Genomic DNA, 18,066 nt, shown 5'->3' with positions numbered 1-18,066 from the left:
CTTGAAGATGACTCTGATTCTGCCAAGAAAATAATTTCCCTCTCCTACATCAGCCAACCTTATGGCGTTGCCCCATGTGCCCCCTATAGAGATGCACTTCCTCCTTCTACCAATGACATCGCCTATCAACCCCGGCCTTCTGTTTCCTCTTCCTGTCAGCTGACCCAATGCCACTTTAACTTTACCGTCTCTGGTGACCCCATTCTCATTGCGCTCCTTAGATCCTGACATTAGATAGCATTGACTGAGTTATGCTTAGAGCTGTATTTCAAAGAGAGGACATTGTAATGAAGCTCAGTTTTCACAGCGCAAGCACAGGTTGACCCCCTCGAGGGTGAAAACTACTTTCTCATAGTTTGGCAGCTGCGTTCATCATATGGCCAGGAATCTTAGACAAACATTAGGATCAACATACTAGACCGAATGCAGACTACAAATCTGGCACAGGGACAGAGGAGACCATGTGGAAAAGCTTATTTTGTCTGGAAGAGTCGTAGAGGAAAAAAACAACCTCTCTTTCCCTGCTGTTTTTATTGAACTCCGAAAGATGCTTCAGGATATCATAAAAATACAGAAAAGACCCCATACAAGTGAACAAACACACAAAATGCTGTCATGCTGGAAGATGGCCAAGAATGCAGTCTGAGTTACTCCAGTCTGGATGTGTTTTTTGTTGTGTTTTTTTGTAAACCAGCAGCCAGATGCTTTGCTCAACCCTACAAAATGACAATTCAGCAGATTTCTTACCCTGAAATGCCTTTTCATTTATCAGGATCCTGCATGCAAACGGCCTGCATTCCACCGCACAATTACTTACCCTAATCACAGTTTTAATCTGTTTGAGGTTCGAACAATGGATATAGTCGCGTTGAATCGTCATTGCTAATAATTGGTCAAATGTGATATTCAGCTAACTTGCAGTCACTTTGTTGGACAACCTTTTGGCTTAATACACTTCTCTCTGTTTTCAATTGGAAAACTCCATTGCGCATCATACCAGAGACAAAAAAAAAAAACAACTTTATAAAGTCTCATAGTTAACAGGAGATTCAGATTCGGTCCGTTTGAGGCTTTCTGTAGCCAGTTTTATGCCTTTCAAATAGTTCTTGGCAAAACAACGGGAATCATCTGTTAGCAGGTTCACTTGCAAAGGCATCTGCACAGCTGTAAGATCCAAAGGGCACGTACTTATCGCAAGTGTCTCATAAACTTCAAAAACTAATTGAAAGCACATGAAGCGAAACAGGGTAGTTTTTGAAATGTTCTTCCTTCCCAACTCTTCTTTTGTCATCATCCATTCATAATTGCCCTGTGAGGAGCAATGTCCACTCTTTAGGAGGAAAACAAATACTGAGTGTAGCATGTCTTGTTAGCCACTAGAAAGTGCTGTTCCAACACCATATGTTGCAAATCACCTGCACCAGAAACCATTATTAAATATAATTTAAGTATAACCGCACCTGTGCAGTCGGTTTTAAGAGTTAAACAACTAAATAGGGACATTGGGAAAATTCTACAAGCTAAATCAGACCTGCTTTTACTTCTAGCTTGTTACTTTGCATTACCACACAATTTCTTCAAGTTGGGAGACACAACCAAGACTAAGCAGCAGGAAAGGTAGCGTTGTCCATTTATGTGAAAAGTGTAATTTGCAAGAAACTCTGGATACAACTTTACTCTTTATCTGACACACCAAGTCTGAAACATCTGACGAAATGACAGAAATCAACAGTTGGTTATTAAACATGTCTATCTTTGCGTTACTATGGTGACCCACTGGTAATCCATCCAGGGAAATTCCCTCGTTTTTGTCCCCCAACATTGAGAAAAAGAAGAGAGAACAGACAGATGGTTCAAAGTAGTCTGATCGCGGAATAGTTCACACTGAACAGGTGGCGATAATTGCATCTGGGCATTTTCTCAATATGGCCAAAGGCTAAAAGGTCAAAAAGTTGATCAATATGAGGCGACGTCTGTCTGCTACGGCCCCATTTTTCTTTTTCTTTTTTCACTCTGATTTATTCAAGTCTGGGGTGGCATAGGGGGCTTGAGTCATACCGCTGCCAGACAAAGGCCCAACAGAGGAGTCAGTATAATTCAGATCCCATATCTGCTCCGAGTGCTATGACATCACCACAATACTATGTCTCCAAGACAGAAAAGTATTCACATACTGAGAAAGATGCCATTTTGCAAGTGGAAGCGTAGCTTCACTGATGCTGAACAGACACACAGAACAGACACACACGCACACACACCCCAATATACACACAGAAAAACTCCCAACACCGGAGAAAGGGCAACTTTGTCTTCTTTTTGGATTTGCGGGGTTAGCTTAAAAGTGGGACTATCCACTGTCCTCGTTCTGATCTTTGAAAATATCGATCATTTTAGAAGTAAATAGTCATTGTGAGTCGCTGGGAAAAATAATATACTCAGGAAAAAGTTTTTAAAAATCAGACAAGGCGTTCTTCATCAGGCTAAAGTGTGATTTTATAGAGTAAAAGCCTTGCTTATGTATAGAAAACCTGTCATTTAGTCTTTAAAAGTAATTATTTCATAGTGTTGAAGTCTTTTTAAAACTGCTGTACCCAGTGTTTTGTCGATGCAAATTCTGTTTTATTATGATAAAATGAAGTGAAAAGTCGACAGTCTCTTAGTCACTAAGAGTTGCCATTCTGTTTTATGAGAACTGCCTTACTGTTGAAATTTCAGTGTCAGTTTCCAACCGTTAAACCTGCAGGCATACCTGGAATGGTAAGAGGAGGCACTTGAGATAATTCCAATGTTGCATCATATGGCTAAAAGGAAAAAACAAGACCCTTTAACAGTCATGTCAACGTTGAGAGTTCGGAATTTCATCAGAAACCAATAAAGCAAACAATAAAACAAACAAAAAAGTGTTAAAAAAAGGGTTTAAAATCTCCAACTGTCTCACACAGAACCATATAATCAGCCTTTTATCAACTCTAAAGACGTAAACCGAAGTGCATTTAACCCCCCTCCCCCTGCAAAATTCAAAATATCAGAGCTTTTCATGCCTTTTGCAGCTTATATACTTTCCATACAAACATTTAACAAGAACAGAGACTCATTTTAGAGATCCTCCTCCGTACTGCATGGATGTGATGAGGATTGTCTAGGGTAAAATTTTTAAACCTAATCAAAGAGCACATATGACTAAAGAAAAGCATAATTACAAAAGAAGTATGTTTAAAGTTTTTGTGTGCCGGCTTTCCTCCAGAGCGTTTTACGCCATAGGCTTTTTTTTTTTCCCCCCCCACAAAGAGCGCTGAGGATTTACTGCCCCCACCGACGCATTACCATGAATCTTAGTAAACTGAGGCTGGTGTCAAGTAACATTTATGAACCCCCAACTGATAACAGGTTGGGTAGGTCCTACTCTGCCAAGTCCCTTCAATAAATCGGAACATTTTCCTGAATTGTTTGTATGAGTGTGCACGCACACCCCAGGCAGAGTCACCTCACCCTCTGGAACAGAGCAGCTTGAAATACACTCTGCAGCAGCGCTGTGTGCAGCAGCACATCTCCATAGAAACCCTATGTAAACAGCCATGCAGACATTGACCACTGCCTTTTACACAATGTACATGTGCACTCCCACATGGCCTACATCACAGAGGTACCCCTCCACACATCCCAGCCACATGAATTATAGTGATCTCCTACTCTTGTTGAGGAGGGGAATTCCACTTCGTATGGGCCTGCTCTACAATAATCCATGATATACAGCTTTAACATGACGGGGCATGCACGTATAGAGCACTGAATGTGTTATTTTATTCACCATCAAGTCACAAAAAGAGTTTGCACGTCTTTTCGTGTTAAAGAGCGTGTTGACAATGTCTGATAAACCTCAGAAACCAAAGAACTTTATCAGCTTTATGAGTTACATGGGAGGGAAATTCCATTTTCTATACAGACTGGATTCCTGTAGACAATGTTAAAGTTAGTCAAGCTGAAATATGGAGGGAGACGTATCACATGAGAGTGCGGGAAGCTGCTTTAATGAAGTCAGAAGAGTCATTACTGATATGTAAGCATTTATTTTATTCAGTTGCCTTTGGCAGTCGCGGGCCCAGCGGTGTTAATAAAACACTCGAAACAGAACGGTCAACCAGAGCAAAAGGCTGAAACAAAAATATACCCAGGGATGTTATTTTGTTATTGTGAAAGCTCTTTGGCCCACAATCAGCAAACTGTAAGGCAGGGCACTGAGCAATAGTTTAGCTAGCACTGAATGCAATACTCACTGTGTTAAAATGCTGATGTGTGCTACTTCTTTTATTTGGGAGAAAAGGTTACAATGTTTGACTAAATATTAGCTTTTAATGAGTGGGAATACATATTACAGAATATGCATGGAAGTAATTAAACAAATATATAGATATATAAGTATAATAAGTGACAACACTGTGAGGTCACGCGCCTCTGGCGGGATGACGACAGAAGACTGCATTTAAATGGTGCTCTTTTGCCCTGCTAACTGGAGTCACCAAAGCTGAAATGTGGTTAGCTGCAACCAGTTCCTTTGTCTGTTGTCTATAAAGATAAAGACTCAGCCATAAGTTACAAAAAAAAAATAAAAAATCTAGAACTTGATTGCAAGCTCACAGGTTCTCTATTCATGTATTTGAGCCACACTCAATTCGCCATGTGAGCAGTAAGGCATGGCTGGAATGGGGATTTTATATGTATGCAGCAGACTTGTGCTTGGAGTGACAATACATGTTTTTTTAGGGGTTTTTTTTTTACATGCAATAGCAAATACTTAGCCTGAAAGTTCCTTCATGTCACATTCTCTGAAACATATTATGTGACAATAGCTACAGTTGACCACATCAGCTGGACGAAATCACAGACAATCCCATTACTGATATGCATCTCTGAGGAGACAGCCTCTCCCCTGTTACACCCACTTGAAACTCTGGTCATTTTTTTTTAGAGTGGACCATGAGACAAGAAGTAAAATCAAGTCTATTCTGCAGCGGGAAAAAAAATAGAATACCACTGCTTAGGCTTTATTCATGATATTTTAGAGAAGAGTACCAAAAAAGTCCACCTAAAACTAATTAAAACAAAGTGAAAAGAGATCACTGCAGAGACTACCTGGTGAAAAACGGACATAAAAAGCTTAAAATGTAAGATTTATCAACAAAGTGAGACCGAAGCTCTAGTTTTAGTTAGTGGTTTTAATCTGATGCAGCGATGTCTTTTAAAACAAACAGCCTTGCTTGTCTTTGCCTAAGGAGGCTTTCAAAAGCTTGATGCATATCCACAAAGAAGGCGTTAAGAAATACAGGTAAGACAATCTGTGACTGGCGAAACAAACAATGACAATTATCTCTGTTTCCATTAATAGAGCAACTGTTTCCCAGATTGATTTTCAGCAATCTGAAATCATGTACGTCTATGACTAGTCAATGCATTGCAGTTTTCATACCGAACTGAAAATAAGCTCTAAGTACAGTTGTTGCAAATTCTGTTTTCTATTTCCTACTCAATGTAGAATTATCCATTTCAGATTTGATTAGTGTCATATTTTGGACAAGTGATATTTTTTTTATTTTACCAGGTATCAAAAATGCTTCCAAACCATAATTTCCTAATCTTGTTGAATTATGAAAGACTTTTATCATCTACTATTATCATGCCAGTCATAGACAATAGCCTTTTTACGTCAAACTGCACTGAAGTCACATGCTCCTCACAATGCCTTTCCAGGGTTTCCTGCCATCATATTGGTCTTGACGGAAGAAAAAGAAAAAGGCTGTACAGCAGGTCTGAGAAGTAAAAAAAATGGTTTCTGATAATCAGGACAGATGTAACGAAGGACAAGGAAGTGGTGCAAAGCTGGTGCACGCACAAAATATCACTTAATCAGGGCAACTGAGGGAAAAGCCCACATTTAAGACAACTTCCACCAGGGTTCAAAAACTTCTGTCCTAGAGGGCCGGTCTCCTGCAACTTCTAGATGTGCCACTGCTTCAACACACCTCAGAATTTGACTCAGGTGTGTCGATTCACACATCTAAAAGCTGCACAAAAGCCATCCCTGGAGAACTGGAGTTGTTAAACATACAATTTCCATGACACTCAGAAAGATTCCAAAACATCACATCTAGATCAGCTTCTTAAATTAGTAGTATGTGGTTAAGATATTCTAAGATCTTATCTTATGGTGGATAGTAGATTTTGTGAAGTATGTATAGATACAGTCTATGTGATGGGAACCTGAATCACAGCCCTCATTCACTTTGCCAGCCATAGTAAGCAACATGACATTGCGAGAGGATGCATATTGTTAACACTTCTGTATTTATATTAGGATGAATAGAAGGAAACATGGTGAATAAACGTTAACTGCAGCAAAACTGAGGTTGGTCAAGAAAACAAATGAACTCAATGAAAAGGTTTGGTCTTTTAAACATTTCTGTGCTCAGGTTAAGTTCAGAGAAGTTGGTATGACTATCAAAAACGACACGCAAGAGATCTAACCCACGCACGTTTTAGAAGAATGTTTTAGACAGAAGATTAGCAGCACTGATGTCCTCCAAAGGTCGATATTATCTGTGACGGGAGACAACCGTTTCATTTCAGATAAATCTGTGAGGATCTGCTTTTCATTTGCCTGCTTCTGATCAATGCTATCTCAGTGGATACCCTGCTCTTTAAAAAGCAGCCAAGAAAAAAAAAGGTTCTCTTCCCATTAATCTCTTTAATAAAGATGCAGCTCTATGTTTTGTTACTGGTCATGTAGATTTTTTTTTTTTTTTAAATATTAGCTGAATCCACCCAAAGTGCAAAAGCTTAAAAAAAAACTGAAGTGTTTTGTTGGTACAGGATTTAAAACTTTCTAACTATGACAAGCTGCTACAAATGAAAATAAAAATCTATTATTTGTTATACCAACACTTACACAAAGGAAGCAATTTCAAAGCTACGCTTTGGGCAATTTGACAACGCACCGTTCTGCTGTTTAGAGCAAATCAAGTAAAAGTAATCTACCCATCACCAGAGGCCAATCAGGCGACGTAAAGACAACACAAACAGTCGGCTGATCCCCTGGGACCACAGTGCGTAAGGTTTTGTGGTGTTTCCTGAACCACACGACTCGGCTAAGTTGCATTCTTGTGCGTGCTGTGCGCGCGTGTTTGTGTGTCAAGACAGATAGGAATGACAGATGGGGATTGTACACACCCTGGTGAAGACCTAAAGACTTCCTTCCTCCGATACACACCGAACACATTAGCAACAATAACATCACTGAAATCCTTGTGCGCAGGTGATTTTAGGGAGGATACAACAGAGCTAAATATGAGGAGGACACGAAGAGTAGTGATGAATGTCCCTGCAAGATTTGCTTTCTGCAAAAAAAAAAAAAAAAAAAAAAAATCCTGAAAATGAGCCAAATGAGCACGTATGCGATTTGTCCCACTTCCTCTTAGATACAGTCAGTTGAGGAAAAAATAAAAACTTCATTAGATGGAATATAATCACCTCCACATGTCGGCTTCCAGCGAGACTCTTTGCCGCGTTACAAGTATTAAGAAAGATCAGCTGGAGGGCCAAAACAAACATAAACAAAACCCATGTAAAATCATGGAAGCAAATTCAACAGTGACAACATCAGCTTGCACCTTCCCTTATCAATGCATCATCTAAACCTCAGACAGGGAGGAAGTGGATTTGTTTGTTTTTTTCTATGTGCAAGGGGTAAATATGTTCCTCCTTAAAAAAAAGAAGAAGAAAAAAAACCCTCAGTGCTGAAACACATTTAACACTTCCAGCTATTTCAACACAAAAACACTAGAAATCTGCAAAAAGATTTCACTGCTGGTGGAGTTCAAGATTGAATGGTTCTGAGCAAGCCCACCCAATCTTTGTTGCATCTCCTCTTCCAGATTTATGACTTGACTTGGATGTGCAAGACATTCTTTTTTCTAGAACAAGAAACTTTAGACCAAAAGCTTGTTTTGTTTTTTCATCCTGGCCCCACATTGCACCATTAACAGAACAAACATTAGGAAAACATCTGAAAATCTAACATTGAGAAGAAAAAAAAGAGAGAGAAATTAAAGTCAATAAGAGCCAGGCTGTAAACACAGTAGGCCAGATAAGTCTCAATGAGAACTGAAAACTGGATATAGACAGAAAGGTTTTGGATTAAGCAGTAATCTTCCAGCTTAAGTAACTGTCAAAAGTTGCAAGAGGAGGAAAACACAAACATCCCAAAGAAGGGTTCAGCATCAGAGTTTAGGGTGAGAAAATAAGTTCCAGGTACTTACATGAGGGGTCGTTTGGGTCCATCGTCCAGCTGATGCTCTCCCGGTGCGAACTGTAGAAATTAATAAGGGCCCATAGTTGAGTGTGTGAGGGCGTGTGTGTGGAAGAAGAGCTCAAACCACTGACAGATACAAGCGACACAACGCAGATCAGCGGGCCTGGAACCTCCCCGCTGGGTCCTAAAGCCCGCCTGGTGACACTCTTTTCAAAACAGCCTGCCCTGACTTTTGAGATCTTTCAATGTGATGGTTCTCCACTGAACTGCCTAAAAATATAGTGTAGCAATTTTTGCATTTCTGTCTGCTATCTGGCAACCAGTAATGGCATAGGTACTTTGAAAAAGTAACTTCAATCGGTTGATTACTCCTCGAAAAAGTAACTTGGTTAGATTGCTGATTACTTGATTTGGAAAGTAACCAAGTTACATTAAAAGTAACTGTTTTTAGTTACTTTCAGCAGCTGTTGACAATAATATTCCACCACCGGTGGAAATTACATTGAGCTTTGCCAATACTTAATTGCAAGTAATTGTATCATGGTAATATCAACTATATGTGTCTCCACTTATAAGGTTGAACTGAAGGGGAGATTGTTTAACGGTTACAACAGTACAAAAAAACAAACAAACAAAAAAAAACTTTTGTAATTTTTGCATGTTTTTGTGTGTTTCACTATTGTCTGGAAAACTCTAAGTAGGATTTTAGAGTCCCTCCCTCCTTCCCCCAGCCTCCAGGTTCTGCGTTACGGCCCTGTGTTTGCCGTCACCGCGCACCTCCTGCGGCTCCGCAACTCGGATGCCCCGCCCCGCTGTGCAGATTTGTGACACTTATCGTAATATTAATGATTATATAATGGCATTTAGTTGCGCAGCTTTACGGACACCTTCATTCGTGGCTGTTTTCACGTTTATTGCGCTGTTCATATTAGTCTCGATGTTTGCAGTTTTCTGGAGCGCAACTCAAAGCCCGACGTCGTTCACAGCAAATATATTAACTTGACATGAAAACACAGCGGGACGTTTCATCCGGGAAATGATGGACGGAGAGAGTCTGACTAAAACTAACTGGGTGTCAGAAAAACTCTGGGGTTGATTATGTGTCTCTGCTTATTTCAAAACCCAAAAAAGCAGCTTCACGTTCAAAAACAAACTCCAAAAAGCGCATCTCTCTCCTCCCTCCATTGTTTACATTTCTGTCACGACGATCAGCTGCTGCTGTCGCATAGGAACCGTGCTCTGACTATCTGTGCTACCTCGTCAGATTTTCCTACCGTAGCACAGATGAGGGATAAATTTGTTTGTATATTTTCAGAGCTCAACACCAAACAGTGAGATTGAGAGACTCTTATGGAGAGTGAAGAGTGTCAAATGACAATAACTTATGTAATAATTATTTAAGTGTGCCATTAATTTATTAAAACTCGTCACTGTCCATAGATCTGTGTCTTTTGATCTGTCTTTAAATAATATAAGGTTATTCATAAATTGCGTATTTAAAAATGTACAATAGTTTTGTAAAATACATTATCTTTATGTTTTTTTGTAAATATTAAGTCAACAGAACTTAATAAAATGGTCAGCTTGGATTTAATTTAACGTGAATCATGAACTTCTTGTCGTTTGGATGTTTCTGAACTAAATAAACTTTATTTACTGGTCAGAATCCAGAGCTGTGCAGATCATTACCAACGTCAGCTGTGATCTCCACAGAAACAGAGACGCTCAGCCTCCAGCGAAACCACCAGTCAGATCCACTTTGCTGTCAAAAAATCCTCTGGTTTCCACCTTATTTAATATCTTTCAAGTCCCTTACTTAACTATGAATCATTTACTTTAAAAAAGTTGTAAAATTACAAAATAAAAACAATTTTCCTCCACTTTTGAATTTTCTCTAATGTGTTTTGAAAAAAACAAAACAAAAAAAAAAACTTTTTTTAAATAGCTGTAAAGCTGAACTGATAATATGCAGTGGTTGCATAAAACACAGTGATCAAATTGTTTGTAGCCTCATATTTATGAGATCTCAATAAAAACTTTACATGAGCTAGAATATGGTTAGAAATCACATTTACAGCAACCTGAGGTGTTTTGTGAACTGAATGTCAACACTATTCTATGCGTTTTAGTCCAGTACATATCAGTTAATTTGATGATCTGACCAAATGACTGAATTAATTTTCAACTTTGTAGAATCAAAGTATCGTAACATGCATCACAAAACGGCATATGCTAATAATGAAAGAAAGGAGACTTGTTCTGAGTTGCAGTTTAATTTTAGTGTCAAAATCACAAAAATAACAGTATTGAAAAGAAGTCTTCAACAACCCTGGGTCTTTGTGTGGGAAAATACCTTTGCTGAGTGTCTCCTGGCATGGGGATATAATTTCTGGAGCTACAAAATTATTGGATTATCGTTCTAAAAGAATATAAATAGTAGTGAATGTAGGTTTATAAACAATGCACAACCTAAACTATCATCATCATTCTATTGGAAAGAAGAAAGAACAGGACGACAGCATCGTTATATCTTGTAAACTCAAACCTCAATTCCAGAAAACTTTATTTTATAAAACCTAAAAATAAAAAAAACATATACCGGTATGTTTTGTTTGAGACATTAATTTGGCACAAGTGCAAAATTAACTATCTGTAGTATGTCTTGACTTATAAATTTGAGAAAATGTGAACAGTGATGCCATCAAGAAGCTATTGTCCACTAGGGTGGACAATAGCCTCCCCTACTGGCGGCTCCTGGCCTGACAGTTTTACATTAATGGTTTAGTGTAAACTTTAGAAGCGAGGACAGGCTTTTATGAGGTGCCACATTTATTTACGCCTATGTCACTATTCCATTCTTCATAGCATTGAATACATCTTTAGCATTTTTATTTAAATAACTGCATCGCTTAATATTTATCTGCAAAAAAAAGGGAAAAAAGCTTAATTGTGGCCCTCAAAAATGAAGATGTCAAGAAACATTCCCTTTGTACTTGTGTCTCAAATTATAGTTTAAAAGAACAGTGAAAAGATTTCCATTTCTAGTAGAAGTGTGAAAACTGCACACTTTTCTGGAAATGAAGTTTTGCATTGTTCCTACTGAACTGCACATTCTTCGGTTCCAGTACAGCTGCACTACTGCTGACCTTTAATTGTTCGGCCAGCATCTTCTAAGCTGCAGATTTTCATTCTCGCGCTAATTGAAGCAGCTCACAAAAAGACATAAAAACAAAAAAGTTTGGCCCGCTGCAAATGTTCTCTGTCAACTGAAGACGCTCCGTTTCGTGAGAGACAACAAAAATTGGTAACATGTCAAGAAAATGCACCCTGCACCAAAGGCGTATGCTCACACTTATTCACTCGCTCACACACTCGTCCTTTAGTATCATTCACACAGATAAAGTGTCAGAAATGATATACTGTATCTACATTCTACTCCTTTGGATTGCTGGTGCTGCACAGTCGTAACTAAAAGAGCATAACAAGTAAGGCAAAGCCAAATTTCTCCACATCGTGTTTCGGTCCTGCAGCTCTGGTCACAGATGCGGTCCTGTGTAAGGGAGCACAGTCTCAACTTGGAAAAAAACAAACAAACTGCACTACAGCATGAACGTCTCTATTGCTTACATTTCAATCTAGTACACAGCTATGGCTGCACTGGCAAACATGTTCCAGTCCGTCTCTGCGCGGCGCCCCTCCACCACTGTCACCAAAAGTCCACTCTGGCTTTTGTTTGTCATGTGGCAAATAACATTTGTCAGACGTGGCAGTGGAACTGAGAAGACGCGTCCCCGTCTCATGGTCCCGTGCGACTCAACGTGTGGCAGTATTTAACACACACCTGGGTGTGACTAGAACAGCCGAGCCTGCTTCTTCAGCTCGTTCCGTTTCCACAGAGCCAACCGGTCAAAATCCTCCACGGTCATGCCGAACACCTGGATGAACTCTTCTGGGGACAGGTGGCGCTAAGACGACAGAGACACAAAAACTGTGTTATTTTATCCTTTTTACACCTGGAATTCCTGCATATTTACTCTGCTACTATTTAAAGCTATGTGCATTCAACACCTCTTTGAACTTTTTGAGATTTTGTCGTGTAGCAGCAACAGATTTTAATAGATTTTTAGACCAACACAAAGTGGAGCCTACTTTGAAGTGGAAGCAAAATGGTATATTAGTCTAGAAAAGTTTTATCAATAAAAATCTGAGAAGGGTGGTGTGCATATGTATTCATTTAATCTAATATCCCTAAAGTAAAATCTTGGGCAAAATTGCCTTCTGAAGCCACCTGATTAGTAAACAGGGTCCATATTTATGGAATTTAATTGTAGTAAAAACACAAGTATTCTGAGAAGCCCTCAAAAGATTTATTTAAATTGCTCACAACAAAGCATATCTAAGTGCTACAATGACCCAGTAAAAGCTCAATCTGGGAGGTATTCATAGATACTCATCTGATCCGAATGAGCTTAAGCTCATAAAAACATTACAATCAATGCTGAAAGCTGGTAGACGGATGCACCAAAAGCTGCAGCTGCATTTCTAGCTGGCTAAGCTGTTCTACCAAAAAAAAAAGAAAAAACTTTGAGAAACTAAAAAACTTTTCAAGCACATGTATACTATTTTGTCCACAACTGTGGATTACTTTGGGTTTCCAATCCTATAAAATCAAAAAAATTTGGTGTGTCTGAAATGAGACAAAATGTGACAAGATTTAAATGTGCGACCACTTTGTGCTTTTTCTTTTTGTAAAGGTACAAGAGGGGTGTACTTTTACTAATTTAGAGTACAAATGACAAAATCAAATAAAAAAAAATAAAGCATTAATCTGTTAATTTTACTGCACCCTTTAAAATCTTAGACTGTACCTTTAATTTTGCAGGCTTTACGTTCCCAGCATTACTTACTTCCAGTCTCGCTCTGTCGACGTCTTTAGGCAGCTTATTCCGCCCTCTGGTGGTGACAATGAGTGATTCATATGGATAAACCTGCCGAGAAGGAAAGTTCTTTTAATCATTTCAGGAATCTGGAACAAATAACTTTTTCATTATGTTTATGAAAGAAAATGAAAACAATTTTCTAACCGTACCTTATACTCAGCTGCAAGAAAAGATAAACAGATTAAAGAGATTAAAGGTTTGGGTTAATTGCTTCAATCTGACAAAGGTTTGGTGTTATAAAGTCCAATTAAAATTACCTCTACTTCCCCAGTTGACCTCGCTGCCATCGTCATACTGATACTGGTAGCAATCTGCGCTCTGAGGCTGCAGGTGCAAGGAAGGAAATTGCGATTAACAAAAATAATTGCTTTTGGGAATTCCCATGAAAAACACCTCATTAATGTAAAAATAGGTGAAAATAGATGATTAAAATTAGCTTTGGAGTGCAATCTGATCTCACCCGCTGAATACCATTGCGCCTATATCCTGGTAGTGATGCTGACTTGCAACCAAAATCTAAAGAATGGTCAAAAAAACACACAATTGATAAATTAAAGCATTGTACATATATTAAATGCTGGATTTGGCCAGGAGATGGTGATCGCCACCAATAATAAAAAAAAAGATCAAATTCCAGATGTGGGAACTGAGGCTTGGATGATTCAGTAGAAATTATTTATGAACCAACATGAGCTGAACAGCTACTAAACAAACAAAGTATCAACAACAATAAAGAGAAAGCTAGCACCTTAAAGTATGTCACAGTAGTGTTTGGCAGAGACTGAACACATTTTGACACAATGAAGACAAACTCACCACTATCAGCGCTGTATTGAGATCTTGGTGCTGTGGGACAAAGATCACACAATTATATTCTATCTTAGCTATTCCAAGACAGAAAGGACAAGTATCTGATTAGTCAGAGGCTCAGAAAAGACCATGATATGTAGCTCTTTAGAGGCTCAGTGAGTAATGGAAACAAAACACACACAGATACATTGCTGAATATGTTTGGGGGATTTTTGCTTCTTTCCACCATGCTCTGTTCAGTGGTTTTCCCTCCCATGTGGAAAGCAGCTTTAATGAGAGATCTTAGTGCCCATAAATAAAACAGGACAAGGAGTTGGCAGCTGTGAATACAAGACAGTGTGATAAATGCAAAGATAGAGATTTTAAAATAGTAGTACATGGAGAGCAAACTTGTTTATGTGAAATGGTGTAAAAGAGGGAAGAAAGTATTTCAGTCGTACAGAAGGCAAGCTGGTATCAGAAAGATAAGTAGGAGTGTGCAGGATCCCCGAAGCTTAGATTAAAATTTAAAAAGAAATTGCTTCAGATCTCCCATTTGAAAATATCTTAAAGGGTATATCTCACAATCTTTACAAATGTATTAACACGAGCATTGATGCAAAACACAGTGAAGGGAATGAACCACTTACAAAGATGAAAGTAGTGACGGCAAAGTTTGCAGGTTGAATTTCAGTTTTCAAAGTGAATATTATTTTGTGTAATTTGTGCAGTAATGAAGAGGAAGTCAATAGAAATGCTGTATGAGTGGAGCGGCTGAAAGACCCAACAAACCAGTACTCCATGGAAGGATTTAAAAGGCCTCCATGGTGAGCGCAGCCTGCTTAGAATTCGCCATGACAGGAAAAGTACACTTGTGACAAAAACGTGTGGATTGAAACACTAAAGTTTTGGTACCATTCAGATAGATGTTGCTAATCTCTTCTAGTTGTGACCCCTACAGTTACCCTCATGCCCAGGGTCATAAGCACTTTGATTCCTTTCAACAACTTTCACTAGAACTCAAGCAAGCACTGCAGTGATTACAAAGCTCTCACTGTACTCCACTAAAACAGACTAAATTTTACTTGGCACAGCTCCTCTACAGTCTTTAGACTTGAGTTCCTCAACATCGTCTGTAGTCTGTTCCCTCCCAAAATGTCTTTTAAGACATTTCAAGCTAAAAATACAACACAGAGATTAGAAAGGAAGTTAAAGGCCACCCAGCAACCTCTGTGGTCTGGCTGTTTATTCCTGCTGAAGGAATCTAGAACCAGAGGAATGGACTCCGCTGTGTCCACGTTCCTCAGGTGTATGTCGTTACCTCCCAGACAATCCAAGACTCCAGTTGTTTCATAATACCGAGCCAAAAGGTGTTCGCAGCAGAGGCACTGGTTCTGGTGGGCGACAAGCAATCCATAACTGTGTTTGTGGATTGATTTCCTGCACTGATGATCTTTGTAGCGTGGCCACACAAATTAACATATCGGTGTCCTTTTTGTCAAGAAAAATAAAGGAAGGAAGATCATCATATAAGGTCATATCCTTCTATTTTAGGTGTGACATCTGTTTTAAGTGGGGTTTTTTCTGCTTTTTTAAAACTAATTGAAAGGCAGGCTTTTATTTATTTATGCATCACACTGTCAAGATTTTGTTTGTTTTCTTCTTAATACTATAATAGAACATGCATTTTAACATACGCTGTACTCAGACAATCAAGCTATTCTTACTTTACTACTCTTCTATCTCCCCCCCTCACCGCCTACACCAGCGATGACCCCGTGTCACAACCTCGCTGCCCTCCGCCTACAGCCCACTGAAAACAGATTTATTTTGAAGCTCATAAAACGCTGTTGTTCAAATGTTTTTGTGCATGGGCCGGGGCGAGGCAGTACAGAAGCGCGCCCAGAGATCATGAACTTTAAGGCAGAAAGTGGAAGGAGAGCCAGAGTGCAGGGGGAGAAGGGCGGGGTTGTCCTCACAGCCATTGACGGTGTTGTTGTACGCCGTTGTGCCGTAGCCTGTCGTGTTCAGCGTTTCCTTGCTCCCGCAACGAGAATTCCTTGCGCTGCCCCAGGGGTCGTTGTCATAGGAACCAGATCTCGCTTTCATCTCCTCCTTGAGAATCATCCGTCCGATGCCACTCCCAATCTTTAAAGGAAAGAGAGTGGAGGATGGGAAAACGGGGGCAGGAGAAAATGAGAAGACAAGGAAGACTTTTAACTCCATAAATACAAGAAGTGACTTTTGGCGTCATAAAAAAAATGCGTTTTTTTCTTTTTTGATTCTTTGCAGAGAACTGTCACTTTAATCACTTTCTGAAGAAAGGGAGAGAGAAAACAGTGGAGCTCTCACTCTTTGAAGACCCTGACTCCAACTCTCTTCATCACCTCCTGTCGAGAAGCGTCGCCGTGGCACCCGGTAGGCTGAGAGAGAGAAATGACATAAAAGAGATTTCCCGTATATGAAAATGTAGCTCAGAGTAAAGAAAACAGCAACAACAAAGTGAGCGAGTGAAGAAAATAATGAAATAAAGAACGAATACGAAGCAGCTTGACGGTTCGTTACCTCTCGGGGAGCTGGTGTACGGGTAATAGTCCGACTCCGACTGTGTGTATGGCTCTGGAGAGTAGGTGGACAGGCTGGAGGACCGGAGGATATCCTCACTTGTTCTGCTTTTAGTGGCTGATTCCACATAATTGTCTGGAACAAAGAGAGAAAAAAAAAACCATACAGTTAAAAGTCATTCATATATGTAACTATCACTTAACATTAAATACCATTTAACAGCATGATTCTTAATACCTCGTCAGATTATGATGACAAACCTCCAAATCACGCACTCTGAAGAGCTTTAAAACTGATCGATTTTTACTGCAGTTCGACAATGTCTTACTGCAATTTAGAGAAAAATCTAACCTGTCATTCAAGTAAATTTAATCAGTACAAGGAAAACAAGCCTACGGGGTAAGAGATGCTCTGCTGTAGTTAATTTCTATGACGTCCTCTTCCATATTCATCCTTTGTTTTGTGCCACACGCAAAGGGAGTGTTTGAAATTTGAAACAGAAAGACTAAATCTTAGTCTAGTTAAAGTGCTAATATTGTTTGTCAAACTCTGCACATTACATTTGTGTTGGCAATATAGAAAAGGCTTTTCTTGTCCAGGCTAGTGCGGTGTTCGAGAGAAACGGTCACAAATGACTGAATAAAAGTTGTGGACATTAAAAATATATATATAAACAGAAAAAATTCTATTTTATTCCATAGCAATTTTTAGACACGCTAATCTGTGTGGCTCTGAGCATTTTGCAAATAAAAATGTGTCAATACCAAATGGAGCTACTCGAGTTAACGATTGAGTTTGCTCATACACTCTGTGATTATACTGAACAGATAATCATAAATGAATTAAAGAAAAAATATTGCTTTATTAAACTTGTTCTCAGTCTGGAAAGCTTTTCCAGCATTTTAGCATAAATCACTTTCAAACAGATGGCTTTACTGGAAAAACGAAAACAAAACAGCCAGCTAGTGTAATTTTACACTACATTTTCCCAGTTGTCATATGTGGCGTTTTCACTGTCAGTGGAGATCAATATTTTCAGCCAATGGCAGGACAACAATTGGGATTAAAGTGGGTTCAGTTACAGCTTAGCCCGAAGCACACGGTCGTTTTACAGGCATCACAATGCCATGACACCGATGCCGCTCTGCACTCGAGCGCAGTCGATGGATGTAAATGGGCGATAACACGTGCACTGTAACGCCACGTAAATCACTCTTCATTCTGCCGGCCATTAACCACACCAGCCCCCGATCTATAACCCATTGAATACCTGTGTGCATGACAAATGATACCACGCTCGTCTTTACGACACATTCAGTACTTTCGGCTCAACTGAACGCCAACGGACACGCAGACACACACACACAAATCATCTATCCACTGAGACTTGAGTTAAACAGCGAGAGGAGGGGGATACTTACAGAGGCAAGGTCACCGCGCAAAGTGGAGCAGAGGGTGGAGGGAAGTGAA

At 39.4% G+C, this 18,066-nt stretch overlaps 2 protein-coding genes across 10 annotated transcripts in view; both read right to left on the bottom strand.

The window, feature by feature from the left end:
• The window catches only part of LOC102227744 (actin filament-associated protein 1-like 1), a 31,294-nt gene extending 22,878 nt beyond the window's left edge, over positions 1 to 8,416 (bottom strand). For both annotated transcript variants that reach the window (XM_023328778.1, XM_023328779.1), the window contains exon 1: positions 8,310 to 8,416. In XM_023328778.1, the coding sequence (XP_023184546.1) occupies positions 8,310 to 8,331 (22 nt within the window). In that variant the 5' untranslated portion in view covers positions 8,332 to 8,416. The remainder of the gene's footprint in view (positions 1 to 8,309) is intronic.
• Positions 8,417 to 10,559: 2,143 nt separating this feature from the next.
• The window catches only part of ablim3 (actin binding LIM protein family member 3), a 51,224-nt gene continuing 43,717 nt past the window's right edge, over positions 10,560 to 18,066 (bottom strand). For 5 of the 8 annotated variants that reach the window (XM_023328723.1, XM_023328726.1, XM_023328728.1 and 2 more), the window contains 9 exons: positions 16,597 to 16,713; positions 16,384 to 16,454; positions 16,011 to 16,179; positions 14,059 to 14,088; positions 13,703 to 13,758; positions 13,500 to 13,566; positions 13,392 to 13,402; positions 13,210 to 13,290; positions 10,560 to 12,267 (listed from right to left, as the gene is read on the bottom strand). In XM_023328723.1, coding sequence (XP_023184491.1) covers positions 12,154 to 12,267; positions 13,210 to 13,290; positions 13,392 to 13,402; positions 13,500 to 13,566; positions 13,703 to 13,758; positions 14,059 to 14,088; positions 16,011 to 16,179; positions 16,384 to 16,454; positions 16,597 to 16,713 — 716 coding nt within the window. In that variant the 3' untranslated portion in view covers positions 10,560 to 12,153. Of the gene's footprint in view, positions 12,268 to 13,209; positions 13,291 to 13,391; positions 13,403 to 13,499; positions 13,567 to 13,702; positions 13,759 to 14,058; positions 14,089 to 16,010; positions 16,180 to 16,383; positions 16,455 to 16,596; positions 16,732 to 18,066 lie in introns of all 8 variants that reach the window. The other 3 variants (XM_023328725.1, XM_023328727.1, XR_002752288.1) reach the window with 2 other exon arrangements.

The sequence above is a fragment of the Xiphophorus maculatus genome, chromosome 23, assembly GCF_002775205.1.
Source record: "Xiphophorus maculatus strain JP 163 A chromosome 23, X_maculatus-5.0-male, whole genome shotgun sequence".
In the NCBI taxonomy this organism is placed as follows: Eukaryota; Metazoa; Chordata; class Actinopteri; order Cyprinodontiformes; family Poeciliidae; genus Xiphophorus; species Xiphophorus maculatus.
This window is presented reverse-complemented; position numbering and strand designations above follow the sequence as displayed.